General features: G+C 37.9%; 2 protein-coding genes and 2 non-coding genes across 5 annotated transcripts; 1 reads left to right on the top strand and 3 right to left on the bottom strand.

Annotated features, from left to right (window-relative positions):
• Window positions 1–939: 939 nt before the first annotated feature.
• LOC141045246 (inositol-tetrakisphosphate 1-kinase 6-like) lies at window positions 940–3,648 on the bottom strand. 2 transcript variants are annotated; one of them, XR_012217245.2, is made up of 6 exons: window positions 3,000–3,648; window positions 2,719–2,826; window positions 2,469–2,551; window positions 2,273–2,335; window positions 2,000–2,101; window positions 940–1,770 (listed from the first exon to the last, which is right to left on the bottom strand). XR_012217245.2 is itself a non-coding variant. In XM_073533034.2 (6 exons), exons 1-2 carry the CDS (start codon window positions 3,131–3,133, stop codon window positions 2,757–2,759), a joined length of 204 nt encoding a protein of 67 aa, XP_073389135.1. In that variant the 5' UTR covers window positions 3,134–3,648; the 3' UTR covers window positions 940–1,756; window positions 2,000–2,101; window positions 2,273–2,335; window positions 2,469–2,551; window positions 2,719–2,756. The 2 variants fall into 2 exon arrangements, 1 of the variants encoding a protein (XP_073389135.1); XM_073533034.2 differs by having other exon boundaries at window positions 940–1,756.
• A 6,201-nt stretch (window positions 3,649–9,849) lies between these two features.
• Window positions 9,850–9,935, bottom strand: LOC112280732 (small nucleolar RNA U31b). Its single transcript, XR_002969395.1, has one exon. It is a non-coding gene; the product is annotated as a small nucleolar RNA U31b (small nucleolar RNA).
• A 43-nt stretch (window positions 9,936–9,978) lies between these two features.
• Window positions 9,979–10,077, bottom strand: LOC112280729 (small nucleolar RNA Z122). The gene has a single exon (XR_002969392.1). It is a non-coding gene; the product is annotated as a small nucleolar RNA Z122 (small nucleolar RNA).
• A 5,317-nt stretch (window positions 10,078–15,394) lies between these two features.
• LOC112279434 (flotillin-like protein 3) lies at window positions 15,395–17,938 on the top strand. The gene is made up of 3 exons (XM_024513858.3): window positions 15,395–16,070; window positions 16,281–17,013; window positions 17,183–17,938. The coding sequence occupies exons 1-3, from the start codon at window positions 15,675–15,677 to the stop codon at window positions 17,500–17,502; spliced, it is 1,449 nt and encodes a 482-aa protein (XP_024369626.1). The 5' UTR covers window positions 15,395–15,674; the 3' UTR covers window positions 17,503–17,938.
• Window positions 17,939–18,236: the final 298 nt, after the last annotated feature.

The raw sequence follows: 18,236 nt of genomic DNA, 5'->3' as shown, positions 1-18,236 counted from the left end.
ACATGCAATCATTGAAGACGAAACCCTCAGGTCGATCACCTCGGAGGCCATGACGTTGTGTGGAAACGAAGCAAGTGAAATAAGCGATGACACATTTCGAGTACAGGTTATGGAATCGACAGTGCATGGATGGAGGGAGGTCTCAGGTATCTCGGGAAGCCAAGAAAAAATTGCTGTCCGGAGCGGCATGCCTCATGCCCCCGATCTCCTCGTGCGTTGGTAGACGCACCTTGCGAGCTTCGCAACATCCCGCCATCGCTCCCTGCAACACAGCGGTCCCCGCATCTCCGCCAAATATCCATTTGAACCTTCTCTAGATTCAAAATTTAGCTAAATATTAATAGAATAAACAATATTTGTTCCACAGAAAATATAATTGAAGCAATTTCAATAGGGATAGCCGTAGCAGTGAATCTCTGCATGGAGTAACAATAGCGACAACAAATGTGCAAAAAATTAAATTCAAATTTTAAAATTTTTATTTGTTATTTAAAAGATTGAGTTTCGTTTCTTACATACACAATCATCATATTTGAAAGAATTACCTATGAAATTCAATATCATTCAAACACACACCCATTGCATGTGTAAAACGTGTATGTGAAGCATTGGATCGCAGATAAACCACTGCCAACTTTTGCTGGTACCGATTGGTTCTAAGAATTGGTTATGCTAGACCACTTCGCTTAATTTTAAACTCATTGTATTTTTGAAAGTTGTATTTTTTTCTCACAGCATATGGAGAAAATTTCATCCATTTTTCTAAAATTGCCGCAATGAATTTTGCAACAAGTAGTCTCCGTCAAAGTTATTATTAAAGCTGATTTCTGCCAAGTTTTCCACAGAAATCGCATTTTAACCTCGGGAATGCATGTTTCTTTTTTGCACATGGAGACGAAGAAGATAATGCAAATCATATCTTTCCAATATTAACAAGAATGAGGGAAAACAGTTCGGAAACTGTGAAGGAATCTGAATGTAAGAAACACCATGAAAAGAATGTGAAAAGTACATGGTTACTTCCATTAAGTGAAGATTTGCATCTCTATGAAAACTATATATCAGAAAACCACTAGAGCACAAGTAGCGATTATCATCCAATTCCTCTAGTCTACACCAACAGGTATTGCGTGCTTCGTGAGTTTCATTGATGCATACTAAGTGGATGCACTCATGCTGGTGTGAGCATTGCGAAGCGCAATCCAGAAAGCAGGGATGGGTTCCATGTCAGAGACATCCTTGTTCACATCTACCATGACATGGTCCTTAGTTTTCACTTGCACCAAGATTCAACCCAACCAACTCTAACTCATCACATATCCTTCCTCAACACTCCTGTTCAGTAAAACCAGGAGACTGGACTTGCAAAGTCCAATGCGGAAGAGTACCTTAATAAGACACTCCAGGAGAAGCCAAGACTATGAGAATGGCCAGCATAGCCAAGGGGGACTCAAAACTCACAAAGTGTTGGTACAATTGACTGAAGGAATGCGTTTAGACTTACCATGATGTCGAAGCCGATGATTGTGAGGCCAAGTTTCTTGCGTAGCCAAACCGCTACTTTCTCCACAGCTCCACGTTCTGACTTCCATCTCCTTCCACCACTGAGTATAACCATACTTAACCGTCTCCCTCAAAGATTGAAAACATAGATTTTAAACTGGGATTTTAACAGTATAGTGTAAGAATTCACTTCAAACTTCACGATGAGAAAAACCAAAAATCTTCTCAACACGTTGCTTGAACTGGGTCTTCTCTGCAATGCAATGACTGTGCACTGGGTTATTGAAATAGTAGTATCTTGGACTAGTTTAGTTATAGTACACCGTAAATCTGCAGCGGCGATTATTCCAACCCAGCTGTAGCCTAGGTCTCTATTTTTGGACCTAAGATATACATTCAATATTCATGATTTAACAAGCTATATTCTTGCCTAATCGTTGCATCAAACAAACAAGAGACCATAATCCTGCTAAACAAACATTTAACACGATTGTACCTTTCGAAAACCAGTGCTGACACACCTCCAGACGAACCATCTGATACGGCCATAGAGGCCGCGTTTGGCATGGATTTCGGCAGGAATGCATCACTTTATCACCTACAATATAGAACTTATTAACATATGAACTATGATCGACATACTCCTACATGATTTAGCATCACAAAACACCAAGATCAGCACCCTAAGATCTTCAAATGTCCCTACAAGCATTTCGAAATCCAAAGATTGTTCAGGGGGCAAAGCTCAAAAGTTACAAGTGATTAAAACCTGAATCACTGCAGGAAGAGGCACAGCCAGGTTGACGTAACCCTCTTTGTTGAAAACCACAGCCTGAATTCACTCTATAACCGTAAGAAAGCTACTACAAAGCTGTGCGCATCCACGATAACAATAGTTGTGCCTGGAGCAGGTAGAAGAGAAGGCTAGGCCACAGTATAAAAGCGTTTCAACAGAGCCAAAATACCATTGTATGTGCATCATCAGTCCCACAAGCCATTAACCCACATTATTTGCCTCTGTTAAATGAGGTTCTCCAAGATCCTTCACCTGCAAGAACCAGGCAATGTGGTCAAAATCTAAGATAATTGAATCAGCACCAATTCAGCCAAATGCTCTGCGTTATGCATCACTCATGTATAAGGTCTACAAGATATCAGGATTCGTAAATACCACCAAATTGCAATAGAAACAAATATTCATGGCCTCATCATTACCTCTCTTCCAAATCATTCAACACTTCACGAGTAAGTGATCATTGTTGCATAGGAGCGAGCCGGTCGATCGGGTCGACAACACATTTCTCCGGATGCTCTGCAAGATATCTGCACGAGCAAAGCCGGTTAAATTTGTCCATCATGAACATTGGCATACAGAGTTTTGAAGCTTCTATTGCAGCCTACGCCGAGGGGCCCTTCAAAATCCTCTAATTACTGGGTAAGCATTACGATATTAAGACACAAATATCTGGACATTCTGTAAAACCTCAAATAAATACCGCTGAAGTGACTTTATGCTATCTGAAAAGTGGATGCGATCTGCAGGGTTAGAAGTACGTATTGCAGACACACTAACGATTTCGTCGGCTGCCTTGTGCAAAATAATAACTACGACATCAAGCTGTGCTTCCATGGATCGGTCAGTCTGAAGAGGAACGAAAGTCCGATTGTTGCTTGTTGGTACGGCAGGTAGAAAACGGCTTTGTTATATCCAAAATGAATCGAAATAAGCTATTTATACAAATACGAGCTACCTAAAAGTTCTCTGGAGGTCCATGATCACAAAATCGGTAGCGTTGCGCTGATATGTGAAGTTCACATATTGGTCTTCGTGATCCATCCGGAGGTAGCCATTTTTCTATAATATAAGTTATGCTTATGAGATCAACGGAGCTCTCAAAACTGGAAAAGTTAACGAGTTCGATTTGTTTTAAACCAAGAAAAAGAAGAAGAAGAAAATCTAACTTTGTATTTTATTAAATGGAAAAAAGTATTTCATACAAATGGGAGGACATCCTACGTATTCCTCAAATGACAGGAGAACAACGCCAGGGCGAAGAATGGCAAGAATTTCAAATAGACGATTACTTTCAAGAAGTCCTCCTCTCGATTCCACTTCATTAAATATCCGACAATAACACCGCTCCAGGGGCCTGCTGATCATATATAATAAGTTAGCATGAAAAAACTCGAAGTGAATCTGAAAACGTATCGCTTTTGGCATTGAGACAGCTCAAACGTAAGACAATGCAGGGATTTGGAAACACCTGCACTGTGTTGTAAAATTCATAAACGAAAAAATCTCGTATGCGAAAGGCATCATATATCTGTACAGGAAAGTGGCTTTTCTAAGGCAACAATGTGTCAAATTAAGAGAGTTAATGCCATCTTGTCCAACGCTACCACGGCTGCAAATAAGGCATCTATGTGCTGAACAATAGATGTTTCTCCTACGACACCTCCCTGCGCTGCATAGGATACCAGGAAATTTTGATCCGAGATACAATGAAGCACCTGTCAGAGCGCTTACCATGCAGTTGTGCAACCTTAGAGTATAATTAGAGCTAAAAGCAAACTGTTTAGACTACCAGACACTGCAAGCTTAACGTCCAGCCAAACTTCAGCCAAACGTCGAACATGAACAAACTATACTGTTATCTCATCATCATCTAACGTGGTAGAATACAGCTACTAATTGATGGATAATGTAAAATTGAGCCTATGACTTTAATTATACATTTTGAGAAAATGAACTGAATTTCAACGAATATCATCTACTTAAATGATGTGTGTTTGTGTGTGAGTCTGTATTTTTATGTTGAGCCGATGAGTGTTTTGCGCAACATACTAATGACCAAGTCAAAATGCAAACTTAAGTACACAATCCAGCCTGACGCAGCCAGCTCAGTCACAGTAGATTCAACATTTGAAGCCACGAACACAGAATGGGAGGCTTGCACTGGCCAAGCATCCTTCAGAGCCTCGACTGTATTCTCCTCTGGATCCACTGTCAATACTTTCACAAATTCTGACACGCCCCATTGCTTCAATTGATCGACCTGTAGATATCAACACCTCGCATTCAGAGTCGTCGGTATTCATTGATCCCAATTTCATCACAGAAGTGAACAGAGTCGATTACTGTCCATAATCAGCGAAAGTGAATCATCATCTAATTAAATGTTGCAACTAACTCCCACGCAGGTGCAGTAATCTTAATTTTATATATATATATATATATATATATATACATATAAATCTGGTACCGAACGAACACTTGAAAAACGTCTTACAAATCTTCCAAGCGGATTCCTGCCCAGCAGAATACAGCAATGCCTGCACAGAATACTTATCAGTTTCTAAACGAGAAAAAAGTCATCAAAGGTAAAATTACCACTGAGCACGTTTAGTCTTTGTGACCAAGTTGCAGAGTTAATTCCGCCCGTAGTACAGCAATCGCTCATGTACCTCGAGGGAAGTCTTGCAATTTAGATCGACAGCTTCGCAAAGTGGTCAAGGATTGTGTGTTTATTCACAAAATAGAATCAAAGCTCCGTTTACGAGAGCAAAGAAGATAACACTAGCGCACGTATCCTGGCTACATCCTAATTCCCACGCTCTTAAAATCGAAAGAACCGAAAACAAAACCTGTAACCTTCCATTGCGGTAAACTGATAGTATTAGTGGACTAAAACGAATCAGGTCCTTAACGTACGTACACGTGATTTGAAATATAAATAGATGATTAGAAGAAAGAGAGGTGGAAGGGAGTAGAACAACCTTGTGCAGGAAACATGAACTCGTGGAAGCAAGGTACTGACCCTCGGAATCAAAGGTCGTGACGAAGTGATCGCATGTGAAAATCACAGGACGAAATTGGAGGCTTACTCACTTACGAAAATACTATTAAAATCCTTTGCACCAAAGTCTAATAGTTCGATTGGATTATTTTACTATTTTTTCTTTTTTGATACGTTATTTTGAGATTGTTCCAAATGAATCTCATTTATTTCTTTCTTCAAAATAAAAATTACATCAAATTTTTATTGTAAATTCAAAGACTAGATTTCGAAGACCAGAGCAATTAATTACAATACTCGATGAGTTATTCTTGGAAAAAGTGTGAATAAACATGCTATGTTATTAGGAAACTGGGTTGCAATTTGTTATCACCTTCAAAAACAATCCATTTAAAATCTGGCTCAATTAGGTGTTTAAAACACAAGTACACATCATATTTTCGTCCTTCTTTTTATTTCTTCCTTAAAATACTAAATACAGTAAACACACAATAAACTAAAGACACACATACATTAATCTCTAGTACCTTATACCATGCTAATAATATTGTTGAATAAAGACTGGACGAGACGATGAGGCATCGGAGATGTAGCAGCGGAGGACTGGTTTCGATCGAAGCAGCGGAAGCACAATATCCGAAATACTCGCCCACATGGAAACTCTAAGGGAAGTGTTTATGTATTGTGTGAGACCGTTGATGGTCAATGCTCCAGGCTGCAACTTAGTTTCGCAACTGCTGGAAACGGCGAATCCTCCCGATTTAGCTGTGAGCTTTTCGCGATAAAACTTGACAGTCTTATCGTAATCATGTATTGTAGGTGAGATCCAGAGGATACGTATCCCGAAGACACGCCTATGGGATTTCAGGATGTAGGGAAATCCGTCTTCGTTGCCTGCCTTGACTTTCAGGATTTGACGATTCGACAGCTTGCTCGATGGATCTGCTCCGCAGCTCTGGAACTACGGCGGTGTATACAAGATGCTCGTGGCATGATGAATGTAGATGAATTGGGTAGTTTGTTTTGAACTTGATCGGACAGCACCTGCCTCTCTCGTATCCTGCATGAGGGCGTCCGACAAGCTGGAGAAAGGCAAAGATAGTGGTACTCCGACACGGAGGATCGTCACCCTGAAATTAGAGGGAAGGCGGTGCATTGGGTACTTAGATACATGAGATCCACTGTTAACGCTACCGAAGTGAGTCGAGGCGCACTCCATGGTCTCGTTCTGACAGGGTTGATGTGGTCGACTACTGTTTGATTGTGTAATTCCACTTTGGAACCATTAAGGAGAAATGTCGATCAGTGAAGGGAGAGAATATAGTCTTTTGGCTGTGTACGTATGCAAGACGAGGGAGGAGAGAGCAATAGAGAGGAGACTTCGTGCCAAAATTCTAGTCAAGAAAATCGCTCGGAAGGTTGCTTCGTTTTGTGTTAGATTGCCATCTTGCTTCACTCCGCGGCAGTCACGAGCTTTATTGTTCAATAGCATATCTTATTATTCAGATTATGAAGAATCTCAGTGCAAGTACTTTGAAGTCGAATCGTATTGGTTTCATGCAGATGTAGGTGCTTCGGAATAAAGCATGTCAAAAACAAGGTGCGTCTGAGAACTTATATTCACTCTCACGCTTCCAACCTGCAATATAAAATGATCCCAGCTCTGTGAGCATATGGTGAAAAGCGTTTGATAATTTACAAGAACATGCACGAGCCTGTCGGTTGACTAGTTTTCTGAGTTCATGACAGACTGAGCCTATTGCTGCATTTTACTTGATCTGTGCTCCTTTTCCTTCGACTAGAACAATCTGCCATTGTCAACCCAGCATTTTTTTTTAGATTTCGATATCATTGGCAGAATCATGGTTGTTTGCGAATATCAGATTTGTACAGGTTACTCTGCGTCACCCACTCTGAAAATGCATTGTTGTACCATATTAATGGAGCGCATTATAATAAAACCACCATATTTGCATGATTTAGGGCACTGCAGAGCGCGTTGGCAATTCCATTAGAAATAAGAGTGCGAGTTCATCGTTTTTGTTGTGATAGATTATATGTGCTAGAGATATGTTTTTGCTTGTTTAAAGGGCTGATTTAGATTTGGCATAGTTGCATGTTAAAAGAATTCTAACGCTCATCTTAGTTGCAAGATCCTTTCAACCTTATAATTGACCATATCAGTTGCAATCTTTTTTTGTCTTTTTTATTTCCAGGTGGGATTGGAAATGTGGCATGCCTCATCAAAGCTGAATTCACTTCTTGCTAATGCCGAGCTTCTGAGTCATCACCACGACAGGATCCGCGGAGTGTAGTAGAAGAGAGAACACTCACAGGCAGTCACCAGATACAGGAGGCTCTTAAACTTCACTGCTCACTAATTGTTCCGGACTGTGGGTACTGAAGTTGGCAACTTCCCCTACCTCATTTGACTGATGAGGAACACCACTCATCCACGAACAATTTCGATGCTTAAATAGTTTAGGTGATTTAACGTTGTTTTCTGTCCTGATCAGTCAGTGATGGATGCATCCGGCAACAGTATTGTCTTCGTTCTGATATGAGAAACCATCCCCAGTAATACGAGACTAATCCATTATGCGATCAAGGATTACCAAGTTCCCTCCACCGCATCATGATGATAATCCGTCGAAAATGTTGTTTTGAACAATCATGCATCCTAGTGGTACACGTTGATGCCTAATGGTTCTCTGTCTGCCTCGTCAATTGCACACGATAAAATATATGAAACAGGTTACACAATGGTGTAACATCCTACATTTGCAAGGTTGCGTCTAGAATGCAGCTTTGCGTCTGTCAGATGACATTTTGTTGCCAACAAACATTACTCTAGGCTTTGGAACACAATGAATAAGAAATGGAACATGATTCAGAGGTTTTCTAGCACCCACTTTGCAATTGAGCAGCATTCGAAGAATTGTTCAGTTATGAGTTGGGCAGCCCACGGTGGAATGACAGCTGGTGTTTTTTCAACCCGCTTGCATGTCAGTGTTACATTTTGGCTGTGTACCTCACATTTTCCTAAACTCCACTCACTTGCTGACCCTATTACACCATTTTTTTGTTACTGCATCCACTGTTGCAAATCCGGAGCCCCACGGAGGCATCGGTTTCTGATTCATTCTGTATTATGAGTATATTGATTGAAATTAAAAATTACAGCTGCGTTTCTGCAATCGTGTAAGAATGAGTATTAGGTTCCTAAAATTGTAATGGTCTAGTGTATGTGGCTTGCATGTGTGATGCTAACATTCATGTACTTGATGTGAATCTAATGTATACTACTATAACCTTATGATCTACACCAAACGATTTATAAGTTCATTTGTAAATAGATGAAATTATTTATGAGATAGGCCATTCAATTTGCAAATCCATCCACTTCTTTGAACAAATTTATCCTAAAACCCTTTAAAAGTCACATATTTCAAGAAAAATGTCTTCTGCTATGAATTTCAATAATGATAAATGAGAAGAGTTGCAATGAATTTCGATCATAACTAATAAGAAGATTGCGTTGAAAGTTACAAGAAAGGTTAAAACAATGTAATCGTTTTTCAATGGCTAGTCTTGGACTTCACCCATAAATGAAAACTATTGAAGAAATCAATATTCACAAGAAATAGTCAAAAATCAAGAATATTGACATAATTTATTTTACCATACGCACACCATTAATTTTGTTAATACTTATTTCTTGGAGTTTCGCCTTTGCCTGAACTAATTTCATTATTCTGTGTGTAGCAAGTAATTGGGTTCTATTTGAAGGAGCGACTCGGCAACGTCTGTCTACATTCGAATGTTGTCAGTAATATCATTGTCCTCACATCTTAAATTAAGGAGTTCTTATTATGAAGACCATTCTGGAAGCGGAGATGTGATTCAATGGTAGGGGTATGGAAGATAAATATCTTTATCTCCAGCGAACAGTTTTCCATTCGCGTGCAGCAACCAGTGTTCGAAAGTGCAGCACTACTTGGAACCGATTGCACAGGTGACCGCAAGTAAAGTTATAGTTCACATAACCATTTCTTCAAGATGAGATTATTAACCAGATCAAAACTTCCCTTCACTGCACTTGTAATTTCACAATGGCATGTGCTGTCCATAACCGGGTAGTGTCATGAAAATGGTAGCTTCAGATGATACGGTGACTAGTCACACTATCAGGACAAATCCTAGCCAACTTACTGCTCGACTTCAGATTCGCGCATGAACGTAAATACAAATGAAAGGGCATTGTGTGAGTGAAATGTAGTGATCACCCCGTACATGAACTATCATCAACAGGACACATTCTGGGGGCGAAGCACCAGCGTCAATATTGCACAATTTTGGAGGAGTCAATGTGAGGAGGTAAATCTCCAACCCTTGACAGTGACAGATGTGCGAAATCTACATTCAGATCAAGGCAGTCGGCTTTCATTCTTCTAGAAATGTCAGCTACATGAAGGACAGTGGCACGACGCTAAAGGAGAACCACCGTTCTACCGTTCATCGAATGAGCAACATTCCTGGAGCAGTGTAGGAATCAGACTGATAAATAGTCAATCCTCAGCAAACGCATTACGCGTCCGAGTAGGACTGGGGCGACAATTTCTCATCATCACATCCACGCTTGCACATTACAGCGAAAAAAAACACCAGACCGTGGAACTAAGGGATCAGACTGACGTGCAAATCATGAGTCGCAACCCACATGATGTGTCGCAAGGATACATTCGGGCAAGGCGAATAAGTCTCATCATCTCCCACTCTACTTTCGGAATCCAGAATAGAAGTTATTCAATACTCAAAAAACACACGGTGTAGCGTTGGGCTGCAGCGACAATCTCTCCTCCACACTCCGTACTGCAATACAATAACAACCAGCAAAACGTCGGACAGTAGAACGAATCTACCCTGGCAGAAAACGTAAAGAGAAAGCCCACCCTTTCTAATTGAAACATCAACAAATCCGTAAAAATATGACCTCAGAGTACAATACAAGACCTGCTACAACACGAAAAGACAAGTAACCACACAAGACCTTGGACAAGGGCACAGAAAGAAATCGAGAAGGAGAGTGGGCTTCGGTGGATTCTTAAGGATTGAGAGTGAGGATTAGGGCCGAGTAACGTGAGGGGGTTCGGAAGGGGCTCGAACGAAACCCTAAAACGCGTCCATTCGACGTTTTCTATTCGTCCATGTGTGTGACGACTCTGTTCATCTCTGTGGGTAAGACATATCCAAGAGCCTGATTACGGTTAAGTGATTAGAAAATTAGCAACACATCGTGGAAATTATATTCACCAGCAGAACGGGTTAAGGATAGGGGCATGATGAAGGTAATTAAAGTTAGTATGTATAGTGATTTGCAAGTGTAAAGTTTAGAAATTAGATATTAGGTTAAGGTTTGCTTGCTTTAATATAATAATACCTCTTCATTGAGAATAAATTTGTACATTTTTCTTGTATTTAATTTCATGTAGACTCATAAATAAATTCCTACCCAACTGATATGTGTGAATATATATTAATTTTTTTTCCTCCATCATACAAGATACTTCTTTAAAAAGTTAAATTTGGGTATTGCTTTTGCACTGTTGTTTTTTTTGTAATCTCCACAATATATATTTCAGGGATATATTTCATTAATCAAAAATTTAGAAAAAAAATAATACCTTTTTGCATAATTTTTGCCATGTCTAGTTTCTAAAAAAAAAGGAAAGAAAAAAAGTTACATTACATATCAATTTAGTTTCAATTTCTAATACTGTGATCAAAAACAATAAAGTTTGAAATATTATCATTAAGACTTTGAGACATTACCTTTGACTGAGGTTCACTAAAATATATCTTTGATTCAACCAAAATACAAATGCATGTATAATGAAATTCCCTACTTGGATATACACTTTTCTCAAACCCACAAATTAATAACATGATTGTTCATCATGATATTTCTAGAATATCTCACAGATTTTAGATACTTTTATATTTGTCACAAATAATTTTTAAAAATCTAACTACAACTATCCTATGCAGTTGTTACACTATTATCTTCTTTTCATCTCTCCAAACCAAGTCCATTTTTATTATTGTTATCATTAATGGTCATATTTCAACATATAATACAATGTTACAAATAATGAACTTGTAGGATGGAGGACCAAAAAAAATTTACAAGAGGTATTGAAGGATGGCATAAGAATCCACAAATAAGTTTTTTTCATAAGTTTTCTGTAAAAACATTTATGAAAAGAAATAACCTCTTGTTATTCTAAAACTAAAATGATGACATCAAGACATATGACTAAGTTTTCATGTTATAATAAATGCCTTTATTTGAATATGAAAAATAAAATGAAAAAAAAAAAAAAAACATTGAGATGTTCTCTCCTTGTTCATAATTATGAATATATATATATATATATATATATATAATCACAACACATTAGGATTCTCTCGAAATGAGTTAATAATACCAAGCAATTATTTTATTGCAAATGGTTGGATAGATTAGTGCATTCATTAGATAGAGATGGAAGGCAGTTTAAATTATAAAAAAATTGTTTTAATAGATCTTTGATTATTTTTTAAGTAAATAGAAAATCTAAAAAAATTCCTTGTGGAAATTGGCATGGTTAGTATTAATAAGTAGATTACTCTCTTGTAAGTTAACGTAAATATCCATGTAGTATATTTGTGCAAAATTATTGTTGGTTTAGTCTTGCTAATACACTTGAAAACACTGCCATGGTCCTAAATAACTCACAAGTCATCATAGAAGTTTAGCATAATACCCAACTTCGTACTCTTAGATTATAAACCATGAAGATATTTTAAACAAGTAACAAAAAAAATTGAAAGAATTGGAATTAATTGACAAAAGAAGAAAATCTGCCTCCAAAGAAGGTTGATAATTTGTAACAAAAGGCTCCAATATTAAAATACTTGATAAATTTATTAATACATCCTTTTTTTAGCTTTTAAAATAAGTATGATTCTTCTTACACTTTTATCATGGGAGCTAATATAATAGAATAATGAAGTATAAGTCATATAAATAATTTAGATTTGTGCTACATTGATTTGATTAGCATCCTTGGCAAAAATGCATTTGTGATGGAATTTGATATAATCTCAGAGAAAAGTAATAGAAAAATAGTTTCAAGCAGAAGATTACAAAATCTGTGACAAAAAATATGTCTTTTGTTAATACACACAACTAATATTGACAATTCACACATAAAATTCATTGAAATGAAATAAAAATTTAATAATAAATTATAATCAAATATTAAAGATTATATAAATATATACATTAAATAAAAATAATAAATATTTTAGGTATATTTTTTTGTATTAAAAATGATAAGTAACAATTTTATGTTTGAAAGAAAATAATAAAATAAACTAAAATAAAATGTTGTGATTCAATTGATTACATTAAGAATGTATTGCATCACAAGTACTAACATCCAAAATCAAAATAATATGATGCAAACTCATAAGATATGGTTTGAATTGTTAAATCCAAAAAAAAAAAAATAAATAAATGTAACAACTACATAAGCTATGTATATGTTGGAATGAATTAAAATATATTGCACAATGTTTTTCAAATAAGATAAATTTAAGAATGGATATAATACCAATAAATGAAACATAATGGTCTATGTAGCTAGACATTTTTAACTTCTAACAAAAAATTGTTTTTACTTTCTAATTTTATATATTATTTTATAATTCTTATGTGCATCATAACATAATATAAAGGAATTTATGAAAAAGATACTTTATACATTCAAACATCTTTGGCTTTTGGATATTGTATATAATGAGAAGATGCCATGAAACACACCAATCATTTTTTATTACAATTTTACATATGTTAACATATACCTTAATTTTAACAATTATAAACCATAAAAGTACTGATTTACTTTTTTGAGTGCTTTTAAAGTATTTTTTTTTTTATTTTAAAGAAACCACTTCTTAAGACTAACATAATAGAAATTCCTAAAAGTAACACTATTCTTTTTATTCAAGAAAAAAACACATTTCATCTTGTCTCTTCTTTTTAGGACATTTGGCTTGATTTTTCAAGGCACACAATGTAACACAATGGAACTTCTTAATTTCAATCAATTAAAGGATTTAAAAGTTGCGACCTTTCACCTTGTCTTCTAAGCCTAAAGACTTTTTAAGCTAATAATAGAAGTATTCTTTATTGTGTTAAATAAAATATAGATTGAAATAATTTTAATAATACTATATAATATTATCAAGATTACTTAATAGAAATATATAATAAAAAATACTTATATTTTAATATAGATGTATATTAATTTTAAAATTCAACAAAGTATATTTGACATTAAAGTATTTCTTTCAAAAAAATCAATTTGGTTTCTAATAAAAATCAATAAAGAAAAATTAAAGATTCTTAAAAAATATGTCAATATAAGACACATCCAAAATAAATTGAAATTAAATAGAGAATAATTAAAGAATAAATAAAAAATAAGGAAAAAACTAAAAAAAGAGATAATTCTAATAACAAGAATAAAGAAAAATTGTTAGAAGAATTCCATGAATAAACAAGAATTATTTATTCTTTAAAACATCTTTAAAGTATGAATGATTAATTTAAATTTTAAACAAATGCTTGTAGAATTTTCAAATTATTAAAATATAAAAATAAAATGTGAGATCAATCAATAGCAATTAGCATATATGTATATCTAAACACAAAAGATGATTAATACATTAATTGCAATGTTTCTTGCAACAATGATAACAAATAATTAAAAATACAATAAAAATGATTATGACTTATAAAATTACACTTGATATATTTATAGAATCATATATGTTTTTGAATTTAATTATAAACAAAAATTTCTAACTTTCAACTTGTATATTGAAAATTGATCTTTTATTTAATAGCTTTAATGCTTTCATATCATTCCTCTGAAAGTTTTCCAAAAAAAATATGGTATACGTCCATTTAAAAAAAAAATCATGAAGCACTAGTCAATGTCATAAGTGAGCTCAACAAAGTAGTCATTCACAAATTATCTTGTTCATCTGTCAAGAATACAGAACTTTTGTAGAAAATACGTTGACTCATTTCCAACAATGTATTAACCATATCAAAGTTGAAAGTGAACTAGTAACTTAATACGTGCTTGATATTGACTTGATATGAATTATTTGTAAATTATGAGACACTGTGTAGACAAAGAAATCGGTCCGCAAGTATTGTATAAGCATTAGAGAGTTGGGGTTCATGAAGAGCGTCGTCTAGTGAGCAAACAAATATTGATAAATAAATGATCCCGGAGTAACTTGAGTCCAGTCAGTCGGCTGTGGTTCAACGTGCCGGTTCTCACTGCACGCAAAGGATCTGTCAGTGAGGCGTATATAATAGCTTGCCTTCTAACATTTGTTCAGGTGGGTAAACTTGTAAAAGGCATCGCTGTTGACTCCCAAAAGTCTCCAAAATGATGTGGTTGAACAGGCATTTATTCATTGTAGAGCTTTTGTATCAGGAAAACATTCAATTTTCACAGTTACACGATCATCCTCAATCAAATGTTTTTTTTTTTTTTTTAAATTGCTTTCATTGGTTTCTGGGTAAGAATCGCTCTCGTAAACTTTGTCATTATCCTCTGCAAACGATAAACCAAACGCCCCAGTATCTCACACGATTCATTTTGTTCAATGTTTGGCAACCATAGGCAACTGCAAACTATGCCAAAAGTGCCCAGCTTGGAATCTGCCATGTGCGACACGATCGTTGAAATCGTGGAACCCCGATCCATCGCTCAAACCTGGCTTATCCTGCTCCAGCATATTGGAATACCAGCTACTTCACTACTCCTTGCATCGCTAGTTCTCTCATTTCGCGTAAAATGCGAACATTTCGCCACATGACGCGTTAAAAGCAACCCTCGGAAGACTACCTCTAAGATGGCCATCCGATCTCATGGTTTCATTGACTTTTGGGTTAGTCGGCAATGTTCAGTCGGTGCCGTGCAAGGTCAAGAGCTGGGAGGCATCATAAAGAGAAGAAGGCGACTCCTTCTTGGATGCAACCAATGCTGTGGTTTCCAGCTCCTCGTGCCCGGTTTGTATATTGTTTGGTTCCGTCGGCCCAGCTTTTGAATTGCGAGTTTTGTGTGAGAAGGAGGGATTTCGATGAGCAGAGCGCATGCGATAATACTCGCGTGCTGTCTGAATCGACTTGAGTAACTGGAAAATGGTTACTGACTTTCTAGTGTTCCAAGTCCGGAGCTCATCCTCCTGTGCTTTTTGTTAGGCTTTCGATTCTCCAGCAGTTTGTTCTCAAACAGTTTTTCAGACATGGCGTTCCATACCGCTGCTGCCAATGAGTACTTGGTGGTCACGGGGGCGGGTATCAAGGATGTGAAGCTGAAGAAGAAGGGATGGATCTATCCTGGTCAGAAGTTTTCAAGGTTCGACATCAGTCCTGCCAACTACAAATTCGATGTGCACGCAATGAGCTCCGAGAAGTTGCCGTTCATCCTACCGGCAGTCTTCACCATTGGTCCCAAGGACGACTCGGAATCTCTGATGAAATATGGCAAGCTCATGTCGTCCCACGACAAATCAGGGAATCATGTGGTCGAGCTTGTGAAGGGGATCGTGGAAGGAGAGACTCGGGTGTTGGCAGCCGGTATGACGATGGAGGACATTTTTCGTGGAACCAAGCAATTCAAGGCTGAGGTTTTTGACAAGGTACCGGAAAGCTTCATTCCTAACACTTTTCTTCGTGCTTGCTCCTTCCACGATCCCTTTCACATGAAGACCAAGAGAGAACGCTGCAGACTTCCCTGGAGTTGCTGGACCTGCAATTTGTCGCTTGTTTCACATTCCTGCATGTGGCTATACCGTCTCTATGCAAACGTCCAGGATGCACAATTCTAATTGGTGCTCTCACGAATCTAGGTGCAATTGGAGCTCAACCAATTCGGTCTTCATATATACAATGCCAACATCAAGCAGCTGGTGGACATCCCAGGAGCCGAGTACTTCTCCTTCTTGGGGCAAAAGATACAGCAAGGGGCTGCAAACCAGGCGAAGGTGGACGTGGCCGAGGCGAAGTACAAGGGTGACACTGGTGCCAAGGAGCGCGAAGGTCAGACCCTCAGGAATGCTGCAAAAGTGAATGCCGACACAGCAATCTACGCCAAGTCTCAGGCTGGTGCGGCCAAGCAACAAGAGATCAAGATCGACACAGAGATCCAGGTGTATGCCAACCAGAAAGAAGCAGAGGTCGCCGAGGCCAATGCTGAACTGGCCATCATGAAGGCCGAACTGCAGAAGAAGTCAAAGATAGCAGACATCGAATCCGAGAGGACAGCGGCAATTCGTGATGCGGAGATGGAAAAGCAGTTGGAGGTGAAGAAAGCAGAGGCCAAAACGGAAAAGCTTCGCGCGGAGAAACTAGCGAAGGCAAAGGTGGATTACGAAGCCTCTATGCAGGTGACAAACTCGGTGCTCTACGAGAAACAGCAGGCAGCCGAAGGAGAGCTGTACACACGCCAGGCACAGGCGAAAGGACAGGAAAGGCTAGCGGAAGCGCAGTTGTATGTGAAGCAGAAAGAAGCCGATGCAGCACTCTACTCCAAAAACAAAGAAGCGGATGCAGCGCTGTACGCCAAACACAAAGAAGCTGAAGGTGCTCCTCTCTCTCTCTCCCTCTCTCTACCTCTTCGATGCGGCCGGAGATTTGGGTTGTAGAAGACATTTTGTATGCATCGTTTGCGGTTAGATCTCGAATGTTAAAGGAACGTCAGAGTTCCATGAGCGTTTTGCACGATCTGAAGGGCAGTGGCTTGTTTTCCCAGGAATTGTGGTGATGGCAGAGGCTCAAGCAGCCTACGTTAAGAGCATGCTGGCGGCCTTCGAAGGGAACTACGCCGCATTCCACAACTACCTCATGTTGGATAGGCGAGTGTATCAACAAATGGGCGAAATCAACGCGGGAGCCGTGAAAGGGCTTCAACCCAAGATCACTGTTTGGAACACAGGGTCGTCGAGCGACTCAGGAGCGGGCACGGCCCCGATCGCTGATCTCTTCAAGATGATCCCGCCTCTCTTCTCCACCATCAAAGATCAGACTGGGGTGGAGCCATTGCCGTTCCTTGCCAAGCTTCCCCAAGCCTAACACCGATTCCCATGCGAATTGCTATTTCAAGGCCTCAAACCTTACCGAAGCGCAAATCGGGGTTTACTTTGTAGAACACCCGTTGTGTTGCAGGGGCCCATTGCTGCACCCACCTCCCGTCCCGAGGTACAGATATTCTCCAACATCCCTGGAGGATTGTTTCGGGGCACTGCATGGTTTCGGCCGACGCCACCGACACCACCACCACCACCACCACATTGCTGAATAGAATGTAGAGTATGTTAATGCCTAAGCTTCACCCAGTGTCGGCCGCTCTGTGATGGATCTTGCCGTAGTTTTTCCCACAGCTTGTAGTGTGGGTTTGCTTGCAGTGTACTTAGAATATATTTCATTTAAGTGTGTGTGTGTGTATGTGTTTTTTTTTTTTTTTTTTTTTTTTTTTTTTTCTGGATAATAAAGATAAACTCTTGGAATCCATCGGGTACTGTGTGTTTTTGTTCTATTTGTTCTTTTAGTTCCTGATTCTGACTTGTGTACATTTGTTTTTGAATTATCTTGGATTTTGTATGAAAATGGTGTCGTTCTTTGCTTTCATTATAGTTATTACAATTTTCTTAATGTTTCGTTTTTATTTATTTATTTATAGTTTTTATATGTATGTAAATATTTTTAACAACCTTTTAAGATTCATTGTATGGAATGGATTTGAAAAAAATAAAACTGTGTAAATATATATACATATATATATATATATATGAATATCAAACCTTAAA

The sequence above is a fragment of the Physcomitrium patens genome, chromosome 3 (genome assembly GCF_059467195.1).
Source record: "Physcomitrium patens ecotype Gransden chromosome 3, ASM5946719v1, whole genome shotgun sequence".
Classification (NCBI taxonomy): Eukaryota; Viridiplantae; Streptophyta; class Bryopsida; order Funariales; family Funariaceae; genus Physcomitrium; species Physcomitrium patens.
This window is presented reverse-complemented; position numbering and strand designations above follow the sequence as displayed.